General features: G+C 42.4%; 2 protein-coding genes across 2 annotated transcripts; both read right to left on the minus strand.

The window, feature by feature from the left end:
- Positions 1-3103: 3103 nt before the first annotated feature.
- LOC149943726 (baculoviral IAP repeat-containing protein 3-like) lies at positions 3104-3754 on the minus strand. The gene is made up of 2 exons (XM_090176167.1): positions 3333-3754; positions 3104-3262 (listed from the first exon to the last, which is right to left on the minus strand). Exons 1-2 carry the CDS (start codon positions 3645-3647, stop codon positions 3104-3106), a joined length of 474 nt encoding a protein of 157 aa, XP_090032293.1. The 5' UTR covers positions 3648-3754.
- Positions 3755-11014: 7260 nt separating this feature from the next.
- On the minus strand, positions 11015-15956 carry LOC149943727 (uncharacterized). The gene is made up of 7 exons (XM_090176168.1): positions 15523-15956; positions 14647-15448; positions 14574-14601; positions 13060-13649; positions 12627-12998; positions 12006-12560; positions 11015-11921 (listed from the first exon to the last, which is right to left on the minus strand). The coding sequence occupies exons 1-7, from the start codon at positions 15917-15919 to the stop codon at positions 11204-11206; spliced, it is 3462 nt and encodes a 1153-aa protein (XP_090032294.1). The 5' UTR covers positions 15920-15956; the 3' UTR covers positions 11015-11203.
- Between the last annotated feature and the right edge of the window lie 266 nt (positions 15957-16222).

The raw sequence follows: 16222 nt of genomic DNA on the forward strand, positions 1-16222 counted from the left end.
GTTTAATTTATTGCTTTGGGAAATTCTTCCAAAATGTAAGCGCAAGATTACGACCACTTTATGTCGTCTTTAACTAACGTGAAATGGATGAAATTAGAACAAGATGCTTTTAACAATATTAAACAAGAGTTAATTTCTCCAAATGTACTTATTAACTTCGACCCCAACTACCTATGATTATTTCTTGTGATGAAACGGAACCTTCGACATTTCCACGAATCAACGTAATTGCACCGTCACGTTCGTGACTTTCTAATGACCTATCGCTACACTCCTCATGCTATAACTGGTGAAACCCCTGCTCAAATATTTCTGAGACGAGGTATTCGCACCAAATTGGATTTAGTCAGACCCAACACCGACGCTAAAGTCCGTGCAAATCAAACCTATCAAGTTTTAAGAAGAAAACGTACAGCTTGCAATGTAAGCTTCAATGTTGGGGATAACGTTTTTGCTCGTGACTAGTTTTCTATACTCTTCGAAAGAGTGACAACATGGTATGGAGACGTCATACAGATCAACTTACCCCTAGCCAGATAACCCCTGGTAAAACTACTCCAGTTACCAGTGTGACCCCTACATCGGTTTTACCACGATCACGCTAGAGTTTTTCTCCATCCACCCGTACCATTGAGGAATCTCGTACCAGTCCATGGAAACAAATTCCGCCACGACCGGAAAGACATTTCGAAAGTGGCAGAGTGAGTAATCAAGCAACCCCAGTTATTCGACGATCGCTTCGCGAACGAAAACTTCCTATCAAACTAAATTTGTGAACTAAATCGAAAAAACTTTGTAAACTGAACTTTTACGCGACTATCTAAAGTGTAGATTACGCAATTTCTTAAAATATAAATTAAGCCTTTAACAACTTGTTTTTTTTAATAATATTTAAATGAATATTTAGATTTATCGAGGAGGAGTTGTCATGTTTCTACGTTAACACGCTAGAAATCTTCGTCGGCTTGTGGCTGACGCCGAAAGTGGAGTTGCACGATCGGAATAAAGCTTCGGCTATCGGCCTCTGTTGAAAAGTTTTCGTTTACAAAAGCGCTTGCAGCACCTAACGGACGTGTACTCAAATAGTCTACTATAAAATGGCGCCGACGAAAGGAAAACGTATAGTCCTTCTGAGCCCAATGACTATATTACTGCTACGTAAAAAGAAATTGCTACTTTTAAAAAAGAAAAAACAATTGAAAAATAAAAAGGAAAGAGCTCAACGCAGATGGGGAACTCATCCTATCTGGGAAAATCGAGAAAGAGAGGGCTATTTTCATACATTGGTAAACTTTCATTTATTTGGCCTTGGTAATTATCACAAAAATTGTTAAATAGTGACAAGGTATTCATTTTATATTTAGTTGGCCAAGATGAGGAACACTGATCATGATTATTTCAATAATTTCACCAGAATGTCACCTGACAATTTTGATGAATTAGTTGGTATGATATATGATGATTTAAAAAAATACCCACCTTCAAGGAAACCACTTTCTCCAGCTCATCGTTTAGCGGAAACATTGAGGTTAGTAATTCAGTAATATTTTGTTGTTGATTTTAAGATACAAATAGTTAATTTTTTTTCCAGGTTTATGGCCAGTGGTGACTCGGTAACCAGTACCGCATTTGGTTTCAGAGTTCATAAATCAACTGTGCATATGGTTTTTAAAGAAACGTGCGATGCTTTATGGAAGAGACTTCAGAAAATTTATTTAAAAGTATATATATTTATTAATTTATTTAAATCTCGCCCGTGTAATTTCATTTCCATACAATTAAGCCACCAACGATGGAAATGTGGAAGAACGCTGCCTTTGAATTTTGTCGGCAATGGCAGTACCCGAACTGTTGTGGAGCCGTTGATGGTAAACATGTAGTTATCCAACAACCACCAAAAAAGTGGCTCCATGTACTACAACTATAAAGTAAGTACCCATATGATGAAAATTAAAAAAATAATTTATATACCAAAATAATTTCCTGTCTTTGAGTAGGGCACAAATTCGGTGGTTTTAATGGCTGTTGTAGATGCCGACTACAAATTCTTAGCTGTTGACATAGGTGGATATGGGTCAAATTCTGACGGAGGCATTTTCAAAGCATCTGCTATTGGTCAGGCTTTAGTGAACGAAAATTTAGGTCTACCATCCCCTTGTAATCTACCAAAGTCAACTCGCACTATGCCACATGTTTTGCTTGGTGATGAAGCTTTCCAGCTTCCACCTGACTTTATGCGGCCCTTTTCTTCCAAAGATCTCAATTCTAAAACCAGATTTTTTAATTATCGTCTAAGTAGAGCAAGGTCCTAATTCTAAGCTATTCTAAAATACATAAGAGATAAGGGAGGCGATCTACCGATAGGGGCACCTGCGGGCGGGGGAAACGGGCCCCTATAGGGGCCCCCTTTTGCGGCAATATTCGGCGGGGTCAAAAGGTTAGCTGATTTACGATGTTAGGTCAATAGGTTATCTGCCCCTATGGACACGATGCAAACAATAAATAGGTGTGAAACGGACCCCCTGTAGGGCCCCCCATTTTGCGTACATTTTCGGCAGGTCAATAGGGCAATAGCTGGAGGCACCCCATTTTAGGTCAAAAGGTTAGCTGATTTACGATGTTAGGTCAATAGGTTATCTGCCCCTATGGACACGATGCAAACAGCCGTTAAATAGGTGTGAAACGGACCCCCTATAGGGGCCCCATTTTGCGTACATTTTCGGCAGGTCAATAGGTTAGGTCAATAGGTTAGATGATTTACGATAGGTTATCTGCCCCTATTCCGCAGGTGGTGTGGACTGACACGATGTTATGCAAACAGCCGGCCAGTCATAGTTAATAGCTGGAGGCACCCCATTTTAGGTCAAAAGGTTAGCTGATTTACGATGTTATAGCCCATAAAACCCAGGTGCTAACCCATTTTAGGTCAATAGGTTATCTATGGCGGTGAAACGATGTTATGCAAACAGCCTACCCGTCATAGTGAATGTCGAGTTGGTTGGTTTTCGCCGACAAACACTTTCGGGCCCCCTAAGGGTAGCGTAAAATAGCGGGCGGTCATCGGTAAAAGTGTTTTGGAAAAAAAGAGCAGAGTGTATACAAATTATAAGGTTTTATTAAGATATTTTTCGAGTACAGGCTGTATAATACGATTTACATTGAAAATACGTCTTTGGAAATGTATTTTATTTATATCATGGTAATTACGTCGATCTTCGTAGGGTATATACCAAAGTTCACTCAAAGGGTTGAAACGAACCATCTGAAATTAGCGTTTTTACGAGCATTTTCATTAAATGTTCTACCTCGAGGCGTTTGATGGTAAGAGTTACGTTGTCGCCGGGTCCCTCGGGGGTGGTTGTAGGTCCGCCGGAGATGTATTTTTCGGATGGCGGGATATCTTGGCCCTCCAAAGCGGCGGGTGACGGACAGTTGGGATAAAATTTGTCGTGTTCCGTTTGGGGTACGTCGCCGGTTTCCCAACTGCCTAACTGTCCGTGGCAGAGGTAGCATTCGACTATGCCGTCCGAGTCTACGGCGAAAAGTCCGGCGTGGGCCAAGTCTTCCTTGTTCACGTGTACGTTGTCCCATTGCTTGAACGTTTCTAGCCGACCGGTTACGGTGGTGAGATCCTCGTGACTAGCCATCCCGATTCTCTTTGAGCTACGGAATAATATTTCTGGGTCTAAACCCCAAAATGACGTAATCTATAAAAATGACGTAATCTATAAAAATGACTCACTAAAGATGACGTAATCTACACCATGAAACGTAAAGATTACGTAGATGCGTTGTGGTTTTCATAAGCCAGCCGCTATGGAAAAGAGGAAGATGTCTCCGCTTAGGCTACCAAAGAAATGCGGGATATGCTCGGAAATATACCGGTCCGTGAGAGGTTTCAAACAACATTTAATGACACATTTATCGTGTAATACAATGAAAGAAGATTCGGATATGGCGTGTGATTGTGATGAGAGTGAATCGCTCCATTACACGGAGGCCGAGGAAATGTCAGATGATAAAATTATCGATTATCTTAACGAACTTATTGGGACATGTAAAAAGCGCGGTGCCCCAATGGAATCAACCGAACCAACTACATCTAACCTGCCAGCCGAATTAAAAATGCCGACTGAAAAGGAAATGGCTGCTCTGATTTATTTTCAAGAATATTGTAAAACTAATCAAATTCATAATGTTAAAACCGCTGTAAAGAAAATGTGAATAAACGTTTTTATATTGAATACATTGTTATTTTTAAAGGTGACCGTATAAAATAATTTTTACATTGATAAATTGACACTTAATATTTTTAAAATACGTTTATAATATTTTTCTGCCGTGGGCGAATGAATGGACACAATGAACTATTAATTACGTAATCTAAAAAAAATGACGCGAGCAATGAGAAATAACGAGTCTGATTTATAAGATAATAAAAAATATTTATTTTATAAGATGATATATTACAAAAATTATTTTTCTTTTACGAGTCAAAAAAATATTATAGTGTGATACAAAAAAAAATTAAAATGGACATCGTAATTGACTGTCTATTTCAGCGCGGTTCTGGGTAATCCATTCGGCGAAAAGTAGACTTCGTTCCAAAGAACACGGTTGTCGGGTGTTTAGAGTTTGATGTCGGAATAGACATTTTACTGGCGGGGGCGTATCAAAAGTCGCAGCTCGGGGACAGTCAAAAGTTTCCAAATCGTATATGGCGGTCTCAGTATAATCGGCTAAAAATTTACACTTTACGTCTCCTTTTGTAAAAATCATATCCGCACTCGATACCGCTGATATAAGGCAGGCGGGTAGTTTATAATAGGGGAGATACCCCGCGGTCCAGCAAATACCGTGAAGGTTCCTAGACACCCAGCCGTTTTGTCTTTTAATGGCGTTCGGAAGTTGTTGTACTGGATAGGGTTGTTCGAAAGTCCAAGCTTGAACGGCGGGAGGGGTCGATACTGTTGATATAGCTAGTTCCTTCACGACAATGTCGGGGGGCTCTCCGCCGGAGCGCGAGGCGGATTTTCCTAGTAGAAAGTCAAATTCGACAACGGCCATTCTCGCCATGCCACCGACACGATACTGAGGGTTTAGTTAGGAATAAAAACGGGGTATAGTCGCGCGACGGGAATTTATACTCCGTTTATGATGACGTAACAGGTTGTTAAATTTTCTAGTGGCCATTATATCATTGTTGACGTCTCTTCGTGAAAAACCCTTAAAGAAGCTTTGGTGACTTCTACGTTTTGATCGGTGACGTATATAAATCACGCAATAATGTCCGCAAATGACGCTCGTTGTCGATTGAAGTCGCCGCTTGGTGGGCGTGATTTTTCTCGAATTTTGTTTTAAAAAAAGTTTAATGGCTGGCAAAATGGGCCGTAGCGCCAAAGAGTCAAAATACCAAGCCCGTTTTAATTTATCAAGGTAAATCGCGACCCAATGGCTGCCGGGTTCATCGTGGGGGTCCAGATTTACAACCAGTGACGCTGGAAAACTATTAATCTTATCGGGTAGACAATCCGAAGCGAATACGCCCATAAAATTGCGCGTACGTCTCAAAATGTTTAAAATCTCGGATCCGCGCATAATTACACGTTTTCAATAGAAACGTTACGATCTTTGTCTACGCTAAAGCTGGCTTGAAATTCGGCGAAAACTACGCAGCTTAACGTTTGCGGGACTGGTTTAGCGAACGAAAGCTCCAAACGCATCTGTCCCTGTCTGGAGGGGTTCCAATAATGACTCTCACCCGCGCTATGGTCGTTTGAAATGTCGAAGACGTAAAAAGCGTAGCCCCCGGCATAATCTCCCCGGGAAATATCGATCCCGGTGTTTCTATAATGAATTCCGCTACCCGTGAATAAAGTATGATAGGCTTGAATATATTGTCCCGCGTCGTAGTTTGGCGTAATAGGTTTCGAATCCACACCGTCAGAATCCACGTAAAGAGCTAAACTCGATAAATCTTGATGTTCGAAAGCGTACGGGTTTTTTGCCAGGGTTCCATTGTAGGCTTCGTGATCCACCAGCGCGACAATCAAGCGAACCGGGAGGGTACCCAAATATACGTTGGGAATAACTGTGTTTCGGATATTCGAGTTGATGGTGAATATTTTTGTTTCGGTGCGTGTAAAAGCGTACTTTGCTGCTGCTCGTGACAAGGCGTTTTCGTGAGCGATAAGTATTTTGGGTGCAATTTGTATTCGACGTACCAACAAGCTCGCGTCCGTAATGATAATTTTATAGTCAACCCCGGGCTTCGGCGTACCCATTAACGCAAAACTCGCTTTACTTCGCGATAGTTTAATACGTAAATCTACGCCATTAATTAAATATTTTTCGACATTGAGCGCGTCAAGAAACAGCGGACCAATTAAATCTATTTCTTTCGACTGATCCGTGAATCCTTTCCGCTGTTTAAAACCCTCGTTGGCAGTGACCGAATTCATTTCGCCGGGGGTATCCTTGTACCACAGCGCGCCTGTTAAATGGGACGCTTTGGCACCCTTGTCAAAATTTAACAAAGTTTCAATGTACGCCCGATAAGCGTACGAACAAGCTGACGGAGACAGTAAGGTTCCGTTAAGGTAAACTTCCGCGTGATTAAATAGCGTGTGCAAAAAATTGTTACACCCCCCTACAACATCCGACGGTAATAAACTTTTGCCCGCGTCATCGGCGACGATTTTAGCTTTAACAAGTAGGTACGTAAGCGGTAAATCAATATACTCGTGCCCGCTTCCAGGAATATTAAACTCGACGGTATCGCCTCGCAGCGACGAGATGGGTTTGAAGGTGGTCCATTTTCCTCCCTCAATTGACGTTTGGATAGGCGCGGATTGAAAAATATCAAGTTCACTTTTTAACGCTTCGCAATGACCCATAATTTTAGGAGAAAATATCAACGACCTTTCTAGCTCGTTTCCTGCCTACTAATGATTTTTTTCCACCGCGTTTTGGTCTTTTCTTAATTGTTTTAGTTTTGCGTTTACGTTTCCCAGTCCCGTATTGTTGTTTGAGATCATCGTACTTTTCTGTGAGGCGCCGTTTGGTAGCTTCACGTATGGATGACCCCGTCGAGACATCAGCCAAAACTTGTTTTCCCGTGGAGAGGGCTTGGCCCCCCAAAAATTTCGCCCCCCGTAAAAGAAACGGTTTCGCTAGCTTGTACAAGCCGGAGAAGAAACTCCCAAACCCGCTTCCGAATTGCCCGTGCCCCCGCTGATACGGCGATCCCACGTATACGTCGGGAATAGCGCCACCCGCCTGAGTGGCATAATATTGAGCGTACGGGCACGCTACGCAGCGTCTTTTTTCAAGAACGTGTCTTAAGGGCATCTTGGACGCAAATGAAGTTTTACTGTTAGATTGCCAAACTCAAAAGGAGCTGGTTTCCCATAAACATCGCGTAGATCTATTTGAATAGTATCAAAGTATTTCTTCTCAATGGGCACGTAATGCGGTGAAATGTATGTTTTCTCGATATGAGTACCAAATCGGGCTGATTCGTCAACCGCTATTATTCTTAACAATTTGACGAGCGACGAGCCCACCACTTGATCAGCGACGATATCGGAATAAACGAAGATTTGGGGCGGAATGTGGAAATTTAAGCGAGCCGGGTTCTCGCTTCTGCCCGCGATAGTTTTAGTTCTTTCAAATCCTAGCGTGTTGCTCAGTCCGTCACTCATAAATACGCCATAGGGGGTAATATTTTTTCCAACCAGCGCCACGTGTCCGTTCAGCGGATCGTGGGTAAGACACACATTAGCGGCGGTGCATAGCGCGGTGTCGTTTACTACTTTAAGTAAATGGTCTATACTCAAGTAATGCCCCGGAGGGATTTCTCGCATCGTCCCGACCATTTTAGGGTCAGACTGTCCCCCATGTTGGGCGGGATTAACGCGGAAATAGACGTAATTGTCATAGGGCAACACGTTGTAAAACGAAAAGGGATACAATATTTCCACCAACGCAACTTCCCACCCCCCCTTTAATTCGATAGGTTCGGGTAATTTTATCGTGAAACAGGCTACCGTATTATTCGGAAATATCTCGAGATTTGAATTACTGGGTATCGTTAGGTAAAAGGCTTCGGACATCTTTAGCAGAAACCCAAGAATTGAATGTAGCCGGATACCCTAACCAAGAAACGAAATATTCGACTTTACCCTTTGAGCGTCGCTTCTTTAATACTTTGTCAATTGTATATTCTTCCGGTTTTATAACTCGTTGAATTTCTTTGAAATAAAAATATCCCGTGATGGGTTCGTCAGCCAAATCAACGAGCTTAAATTGAAGAGGTCTTTTAGTATTCTTGAAAATAACTTTAAATATTTCGGCGCTCCAATTTTGATCGCTGTATCCTTTTAAAAACGGTCTGGCAGTTCGGGTAATCCTTACGTAATCGCCGACTTTGATACGGCATTTTCGGGGCTTGAGGGCGGCTGGCTGGGACTGCCCTGGTTTGTAAATATTTCTATAAACTTGAAGAATATTTTTGTCGTTTACATCGAAGGGAGCCATTTTAATTGCAGTATGATAACTGGCGTTATACGAATGAATTAAATTGGGCAGCTCGTCGAGATAGCGTCGCGTGTTTTTATGAGTAAAAAAACGATACATGCGCTGTTTCAGGGTCCTATTAAAACGCTCTACCATCGCGGCTTTAACGTCGCTATTTTCGGAATGGTAATGTCTAATGCCCTCCTCTTTTAGGAGTTTTAAAACAGTCGAATTAACGTACTCCAACCCACGGTCGAACTGTATAGCGCGGGGCTTGCCCCGCTCTTTAAAAATTATTTTCAGGGCGCGGGCAACCTCAGCGCCGGTCTTACGTTTTAGGGGGACGGCAAATGCCACTCTCGAAAAGCAATCTATACAAGTAAGAATAAATGTGTATCCGGAATTGTCGCTCGCTAAAGACCGCATATCTGCCAAATCAGTCTGATAGAGGTCTAGTCTGTTTCCTACACGAATCTTTCGTCTTTGGAATTTTCGAATAACTGGTCTATGTAACGTATAGGCGTCGTGAGTTTGGAAAAACGTTTCAACATTCTCCCGAGATATTCCGAGCTCTTTGACAGAATCGTATAATTTTTCAACACCCCCGTAGCTAGCTGGATTACGAGAATCGAAATATATTTTTTCAAGTCTAGTCGTTACGTTTATCGGTAACTCTCCCATTTCAAAATTTTGGCACTCGGCGTTTTTTTTTTACGTAAACGGTTCTTAATAGTAGGCGACCAAAGTTTCGGTGACTGTCGAGGTGTCGCGAAAGAATTAGGCCCGACCGCTGACGGCAAAGTTTTCTTTCGTTTGGAGGAGGCGAGCGAAAGATGGGGGCCCGGGGGGGCGGAAGCTGTTAGGAACGAAGTAGACGGTAATGGGGTGGTGGTGGGGAAGGCTTGAGGGGTGATTTTCCGTAGTTTACCCACCAGGTTATTAAATTTTGACCAACTCTGGGGTCTCGGCGCGTGGGGACTTATTAGATAATATACTAAATCAACAATATCAGAATCCGTTTGTATTTCACCGTCTAATAAAATCTGCCCCTGGCTGTCCCACCGCAGTCGACCGCTGTCCGAAATCAAATGATTAAATATAGCTCGGGCGCTCGCTCTGTATCCTAGCGGGAACAGATTGACTAATGTTTCGTAACTGGGCGTATCGTTATTTTCAATCGGTTTATTTCGAGCGTGCTTTTTTAGTAGCATCTCTTCGTATATCTTCCACTTGGTCCTGTCATCGAGCGCTTCGCTTTTTAAAATATCCGCCATTTCCGTGTCAATATCCGGTTTGAGTTGTTGATGGGGTGGCGTAATCGGCGCTAAAGTCATTTTTTTCGAGTACCTTAACATTTTTTATGTTCAACCTGTTAGGGCTCCCACGAGCGACGACACAATAGGCAGAAGAAACGAGAAAAATCCGGCACCTTTTTGATTTAATAATATTCGTTTTTTAGTTTGCCAGCCCAATTTTTTCTGCGCAATTTTGCGTAACGTTTTACGGTGTATTTTTAATCGTAGTTTTTGCCGCGTGGTTAGACGTATATTCCCGATAAGAGTATTATACACGCAATCAGATATTGCTTCGATCAACTCTTTATTGGCGTTAATTAAAATATTACGTCTCTTAACGCCCTTTAATTTGCCGATCGATTCGAGCAGATGTTTTTGCGACCTGACTCGTCGAGACATTGTACATCGAATGAATTCGACTCGCTGGGGGGGGGGGGGGGGTGTGTGGTAACTAACCACCCCTCGGAAAAGTATTATTTCGGAATGTATACCGAGACTTGCTCGCCGGGGAAAATATTAGTTCTGATCCGATGTGAATCGGGGCAATCTTTCTGAAGGTCGATCAATACGTAAGAGTTTGGTTCCTTAGTCGCGTCAGAAATCGCTTCGATAACAAAGTTGGAATTATCAGGGGCCATTTGGCGCGCCAAGCAATTAATCTGTGTTTTGTCCCGTACATTTTTCGTTAAAAGTATGTAGTGCGCATTGAGGGAAATTTCGCGACACCCGCGACCCTGATGAAATAAATTTTGACTTATGTAGATAAAGCTAACATTACGATGATGCGAGACTTTGGTGAACAATTGGGCAACTTCTCCCTTTTGGCCCGCCCCCATTAAATCGTCTAAAACCGCCAGTATCCGTTTCGAGCCGTCAAATAAGTCAGGATCGGGTAAACCCTTATGAAATATAACGTTATATTTTTTAAGTTTATCGTATCCTGGCTGATCCTCGCCGTAAAACCAGTGGATTTCTTCAATTTGAGGTTCAAACATTTGTTTTAAATGTTTAATCAGTTTTTCTACGAAATATGTCTTACCACTTTGGCTAGGCCCGCAAAGTATGATGTTACAACTGTGATAAAAAGGGTACATTATCACCGCGTAGCTGAAACCAGAATGAAATAAAATGGACATTTTGTTTTTATATATAATATTTTTTATTTTTGACAATAACACAACACGTTTTCCCGTGACACACCCCCTTGCCACGTGGAAAGCAGCCGGCGCGCTAGAGACACACCCCCCTCGTGACCCCGACGCGCGCGGATAGCGGATCGAGAGAGAGAACGCGCGCGCCTCTCTCTCTCTCTCTCGAACGCCGAGACGGCGACTCGCGGAGACCGGCGCCTCTCGACCCGCGGCTCGCCCGCATAAGAGCGAAGGTTTTTTTTAAGCGCGTATTTTATATCCGAATGGAACTGTTCGGTAATTCGATAAAACCCGAACTTTATCCATTACGGGCCGATACGCTTTTTCCAAGTCGACGCTAACGAGCGTATGATCCGGAAGTCGACGTATTTGTTTGGGCAGAGGCACGGCAAACGCCGCCGGTATTTCAGTTTCTTCGTCAGTCACTCCTAGCATAGTTTTTAAATTTTCGCCGTTAATGATATGCTGATTACCGACATTAATTCGAAATCCTTTCACTTTCGTAACGTTAAATTTTTCGCCCGTATCCGGATTTTTCACCCAAAACGAGTAATTTTTTGGCCCGCCATACGCGGCTTCGTAAATAAACGAATTCTTTCCATAACCGGATAACTCGCTGACCATATCGCCCAAATAATGGCCCGTAGTTATAAGGGGTTGTTTCGAGACGTACTGGAGGGCGTCAGTGTCCAAATATAACGCGTTCTCTCCGACTATTTCAAGATATTTTAATAAAACTAATCTCGCTTGACAGGTTGTATAAGCGGCAATCACGCAATTTGTATGTTTTAGAGGGATTTCCGCTTCCTTGATGGGCGCTGATTTCACTAGAAGAGTCGTATCGTTGACTGTCAAAACCGATTTTACGTTGATTTCCGGATTTGATAGCAGTTCAAAGAACACTTTGGGTTCGCGAACGATTTCAGTTTTGGTCACAATGGATCGCTGACCGAGTTTTCTGGAAAAAAAAAGTTTTAATATCTATCACGCTACCCAATATGATTTATAACCCCAATGGGGGGGTAATAAAATCCATACAGACCCCCACATGGAATTCAGCATTAATTTCGAGATGGCTCGAAGACCTTCGTTTTTGGAGACTTTGGTAGGGTCCAATTTGACCCCTTCATGACGTTCGAAAGCCGCAATGTATTCAGCCTGGGCTTCGGGGGTCTGACAATCTGACGGCCAGCCGCTCGCCTCCACCTTGGTTTTTAGGAAACAGTCAACGTAATCTCGAAAAATCCCTCCACTGTCCGTTGCAGGATCGTATTGCGTCACCGTGTATGACCAGGCCTCAATTTTTTTTGTAATTTTGTATCCGCGATTTACCGCCCATCTTAATTCGTCGATTACCCAAACGCCTTTAAGCATTCTTTCGTCGTCAGAATGCTCGCAGTCACCCTGATACCGTAAATCGGCACACGTCCGGCATAGGGTAAACGTTAACTTTTTGTTAACGGTCCGATACGGAAGAATAGGATGGAATAAATTGGTTGGCGGGAGCACGTTACATAACAATAATCCCTCAAAATCGTCAATGGCTGGAATATCGCTACCGAGCAGAATTGTCGGATGACCAACGGGGACTTTGCCACTATAAAAAGGAAAACACACTTAAATATTTGTTTTCGTTATATATATATATTTTTCGATATAATACCGTTTGTTTATAAAAGGGTACAGGCTGCAAATGTCCACGTAGAATATTTTATCGTCGGTCCCTTCAACGTTACAGTACGTTCGTAAGGCTGATACTCTGCCCCCGAAAAAAGCGGCTCGCGGGTCTAAACGTTCAGTTAAAGTTTCCGAAAAATTAGAATTTTTTAAAAATTCATTTATGGCTGGATTTTGTTGTTTTTCCAAAATCCAATCGCACCCCCATTGTTGAATGACGGTATAACCCATTTCTTTAAGTTTATTGGTTGTCCGCATCGTGTTGGAAAATCGTGTATTAAGGGTATCGCTCGCGTTAGCGTATAATGGCTGGTTCCTATTTACAGAGTCCCCGAAGCAAGTCCTACAACCGTGATACCTTTAATGAAAAAAAACCTGTTTATATTTTGTCTCTTCGAACTTTTTAAAATAATACTTACCAACAGCCCTGATATTGTAGAGCGTTTTTCTCACCGATTAGACCATCAATTTTAATTTTTCCAGCACGCGGTTCTCGACCATTCAGCGTTGATACGATGGTAACATTCCGGACATGCGCTTCCCAAGCCAGCCATTCTAAAGCCTCGGTGGATTGAGGCTCGGATAACCGATACAAATTAGCCGGTATTATGCCAATCGTTTCTGGCTCCAAAAATTTTTTCCTTAGCACGTAACTACACACTGACGCGATAGTCACGCCCACGCTAAACGGATTAACTTCGCACAAGTCTTGAAATAGTTTCATAAACTTTAAACAACCCTTAGCTAATATGTGGGTATCTCTAGAACAATAGAGTTTTAACGTTTCGAGGTAATTAAATCCCGAACTCTTTTCGGTTTCGAGAGCGTACCATTTGTTAAAACTTTCGCGGTCTTTCGCCGTGAAATATTGGGCACCGTAAGCTTCCAAGGGGGGCAGCGAGTTCTCCGAGACGTAGTTTGTTTGCTCGGGTTTGTAAATGTCAAAATTATTATCAACTACGTTGAATAGAAAATGGGGGAAAAAATCTTTCGTATATTCGCGACCCAGCTCGAACGTATCCGCGAATTTCGACAGAGGAATAGGTATATAATTATACGAATCCGATAGAGTTAAATTGTGTAGTTTCAGTTGCAAGATGCGAGTTCCATTTATTATCGGATCGGGCTCAAACGAGTCGGCACTCTCCATTATAACTTGTAATAGGAGTTGCGTATCATAATTACTGGCATTATGTCCCAGCGCGGTCACTCTTCTTATCCGAGCTAGTGTTCTTAAATATTCGAAAAAGTTTCGCGCGGAATCAGAACCCAGAAATTGTCTTTGGCGAACGCCGCAAAATTTACATGCTACGTCGGGGGTATCAACACACGCGACACAATAAGTTTCCGACACGCATAAAATGGGTTGATGAATATAACAGTTTTTGTTATCAGGGTGCCGTTTGGTTTGGATAGTTTCAAAATCGTAAAATATCCACATTTGCGTGGGCTGACCGTTGGAATCGAAACGGGGTAACGGGCGTCGGGGGTCTTTTATTACTTGGATGTAACATTGATGTCCCGAGGGGGAAAACTTACGACAAACGGTACAATACTGTTCGGTACAAGAATGCAGCTGGCCGTCGCGTTTAGTCAAATCGATTAGAATCGAACATTCCGTGCAATGAAATAAATTTTGGCATAATGATAATTTATCGCCGGTTAATTTTATTTTATGATGAGCGTAGCAATCGACACCCGTAAACTTACGTAAACAGTCGGTACATTTTATTATATCTCCGGTACATTTTATGGCCCTGCAACACGCGAAACAATAGTCTGAACACGCGTGGGTGCTATCTCGTCTGTACCCCTCTAGACACTTTGAACAAAATTTTGCTTTCCCGAATAAGGGAGCCAGCTTTTTAACTAGATTGAAATGCGCCCCCTCGTTTAAAAGTACAATACGTTTTTTGTCCATACCTCCCCTTACTCTAGAATCGTACACCAAGGTCGGCCAGCTGTTTTTAATTTGATAGATTAAAATATCGTATTCTTTGAGATACGTTCTAAATTTTCTAATCGACTCGGGCGACGCGCATTCTTTATTCGGTCGGACACCCGATTTGGAGCATAGGAGGAGCGCCTCGGCTCGCTGAGCCAGATTGTTTTCTTTGGTATGCGACAAAGTTTCATAGACCGTTTTTAGTCTTTTGTTTTCGGGTTCATTCTGATATTTACACAGCGCCACACCGACGCAAAGAGCTCTAGCGAGACAGATTGAGTCGCTGTTCGCAATACGGACAATTGATTGTCTATTCCTAGAAAACATGGCAAATGTCTCTAGTCGTTTCCGTTTCGCACAGCCACCGCCTTGGGGGAGACGGACAATGGAAAATATTAAATTAACGGGCGCCAGGAAAAACGCTTCTTCCTCATCTGAATATATAGATTCTGAAATCTCGTCGAGAAGGGCCTCGATATCAATTTGGTCACGTCTCCTAAATGAAATGGTTATATCGGGATGCGCCGCACCCAGCGCCGAACTACGGATTACTAGTTGTACCATGTCAGCGGGACTTACGTCGCGTAATACCCTTTCAGTGACCCTGGCAAGCCCTTCCGCTATATTATTAGATATTTCAGCTTCCAATTCAATTCCCGTCATATTGAAGTTCGGGAACTGTTTTTCATTCTGACCCAAAATTACGCAATTAGGGTCCTCAAATTCAATATACCCCACAATTGGGAAATCTCCCTCCGCCTCCCCGTAACCGCTTTGGTTAAGTAGGTCGTTGAAATATTCGTCCACCATTTCGACGGATTCACGGGGTTCAGCATCATCCACCGGGACAATTTCAGGGGCGTCTATAAAAAATAAATATATATTTTTTAATTTCTTATATATTTTTCGGTACGCGGTACGAGAGAAAAAAACTTACTCTTCAGGTAGTCCAACACAGGTTCGTCATATTCGGCACCCAACATGGCATCCCACTCGAGTTCGAGTAATTCTTTTTCCCGCTTATTATATCTCGCTTCAATAATTTCGCCTAACCGAGGCGGTAATGCTTGATTAAATAATCGGAGTTCGGCTACCGTTTGGCACGCTTCTGGAACGTGGGGGATAGCTTGAACAGTTTCAAAAATTTCAATAACCGTCAAAATTAATTTAAAACTCAGACGGCTAAAGATTGCGGGTAACTTATTTGGTGCAAACCCCGGCTCTAAATTTAAAAATAAACATATTCCGTAATAAAATTGCAGTAGTTGCGGTACGGACCAGGGTCTATTTACCTCCAAATCGTCTAGAAACCAACATAAGCTTTCGCTATCCATTTTTTCTAGGTGCTAAGAAAACGACTTCCAACTTGAGAATTCCGCTGATTAGTGAAGTTTCTTTGGCCGATAGGGCTCTATTTATACGTATCTTTTGAGGCTGTATAAAAATAATATCACGTCGTTAAGTCGAAACTCTATTATATAAAACTCGATTGTTTTCTAAAAGATGGACCCCAATGTTTTTTAAGCCCATAAATTTAAGGATGGATCAATGGCTACTTTAATGATAGACCCATAAATATGGTGGCGGTTCATCCTTTTATCGCTGACACATGTTGTTTTTCAAAAGAGCCGCAGAAA

This window comes from Leiobunum rupestre, chromosome 5, assembly GCF_980474605.1.
Source record: "Leiobunum rupestre chromosome 5, qqLeiRupe1.1.hap1, whole genome shotgun sequence".
NCBI classification, from domain to species: Eukaryota; Metazoa; Arthropoda; class Arachnida; order Opiliones; family Sclerosomatidae; genus Leiobunum; species Leiobunum rupestre.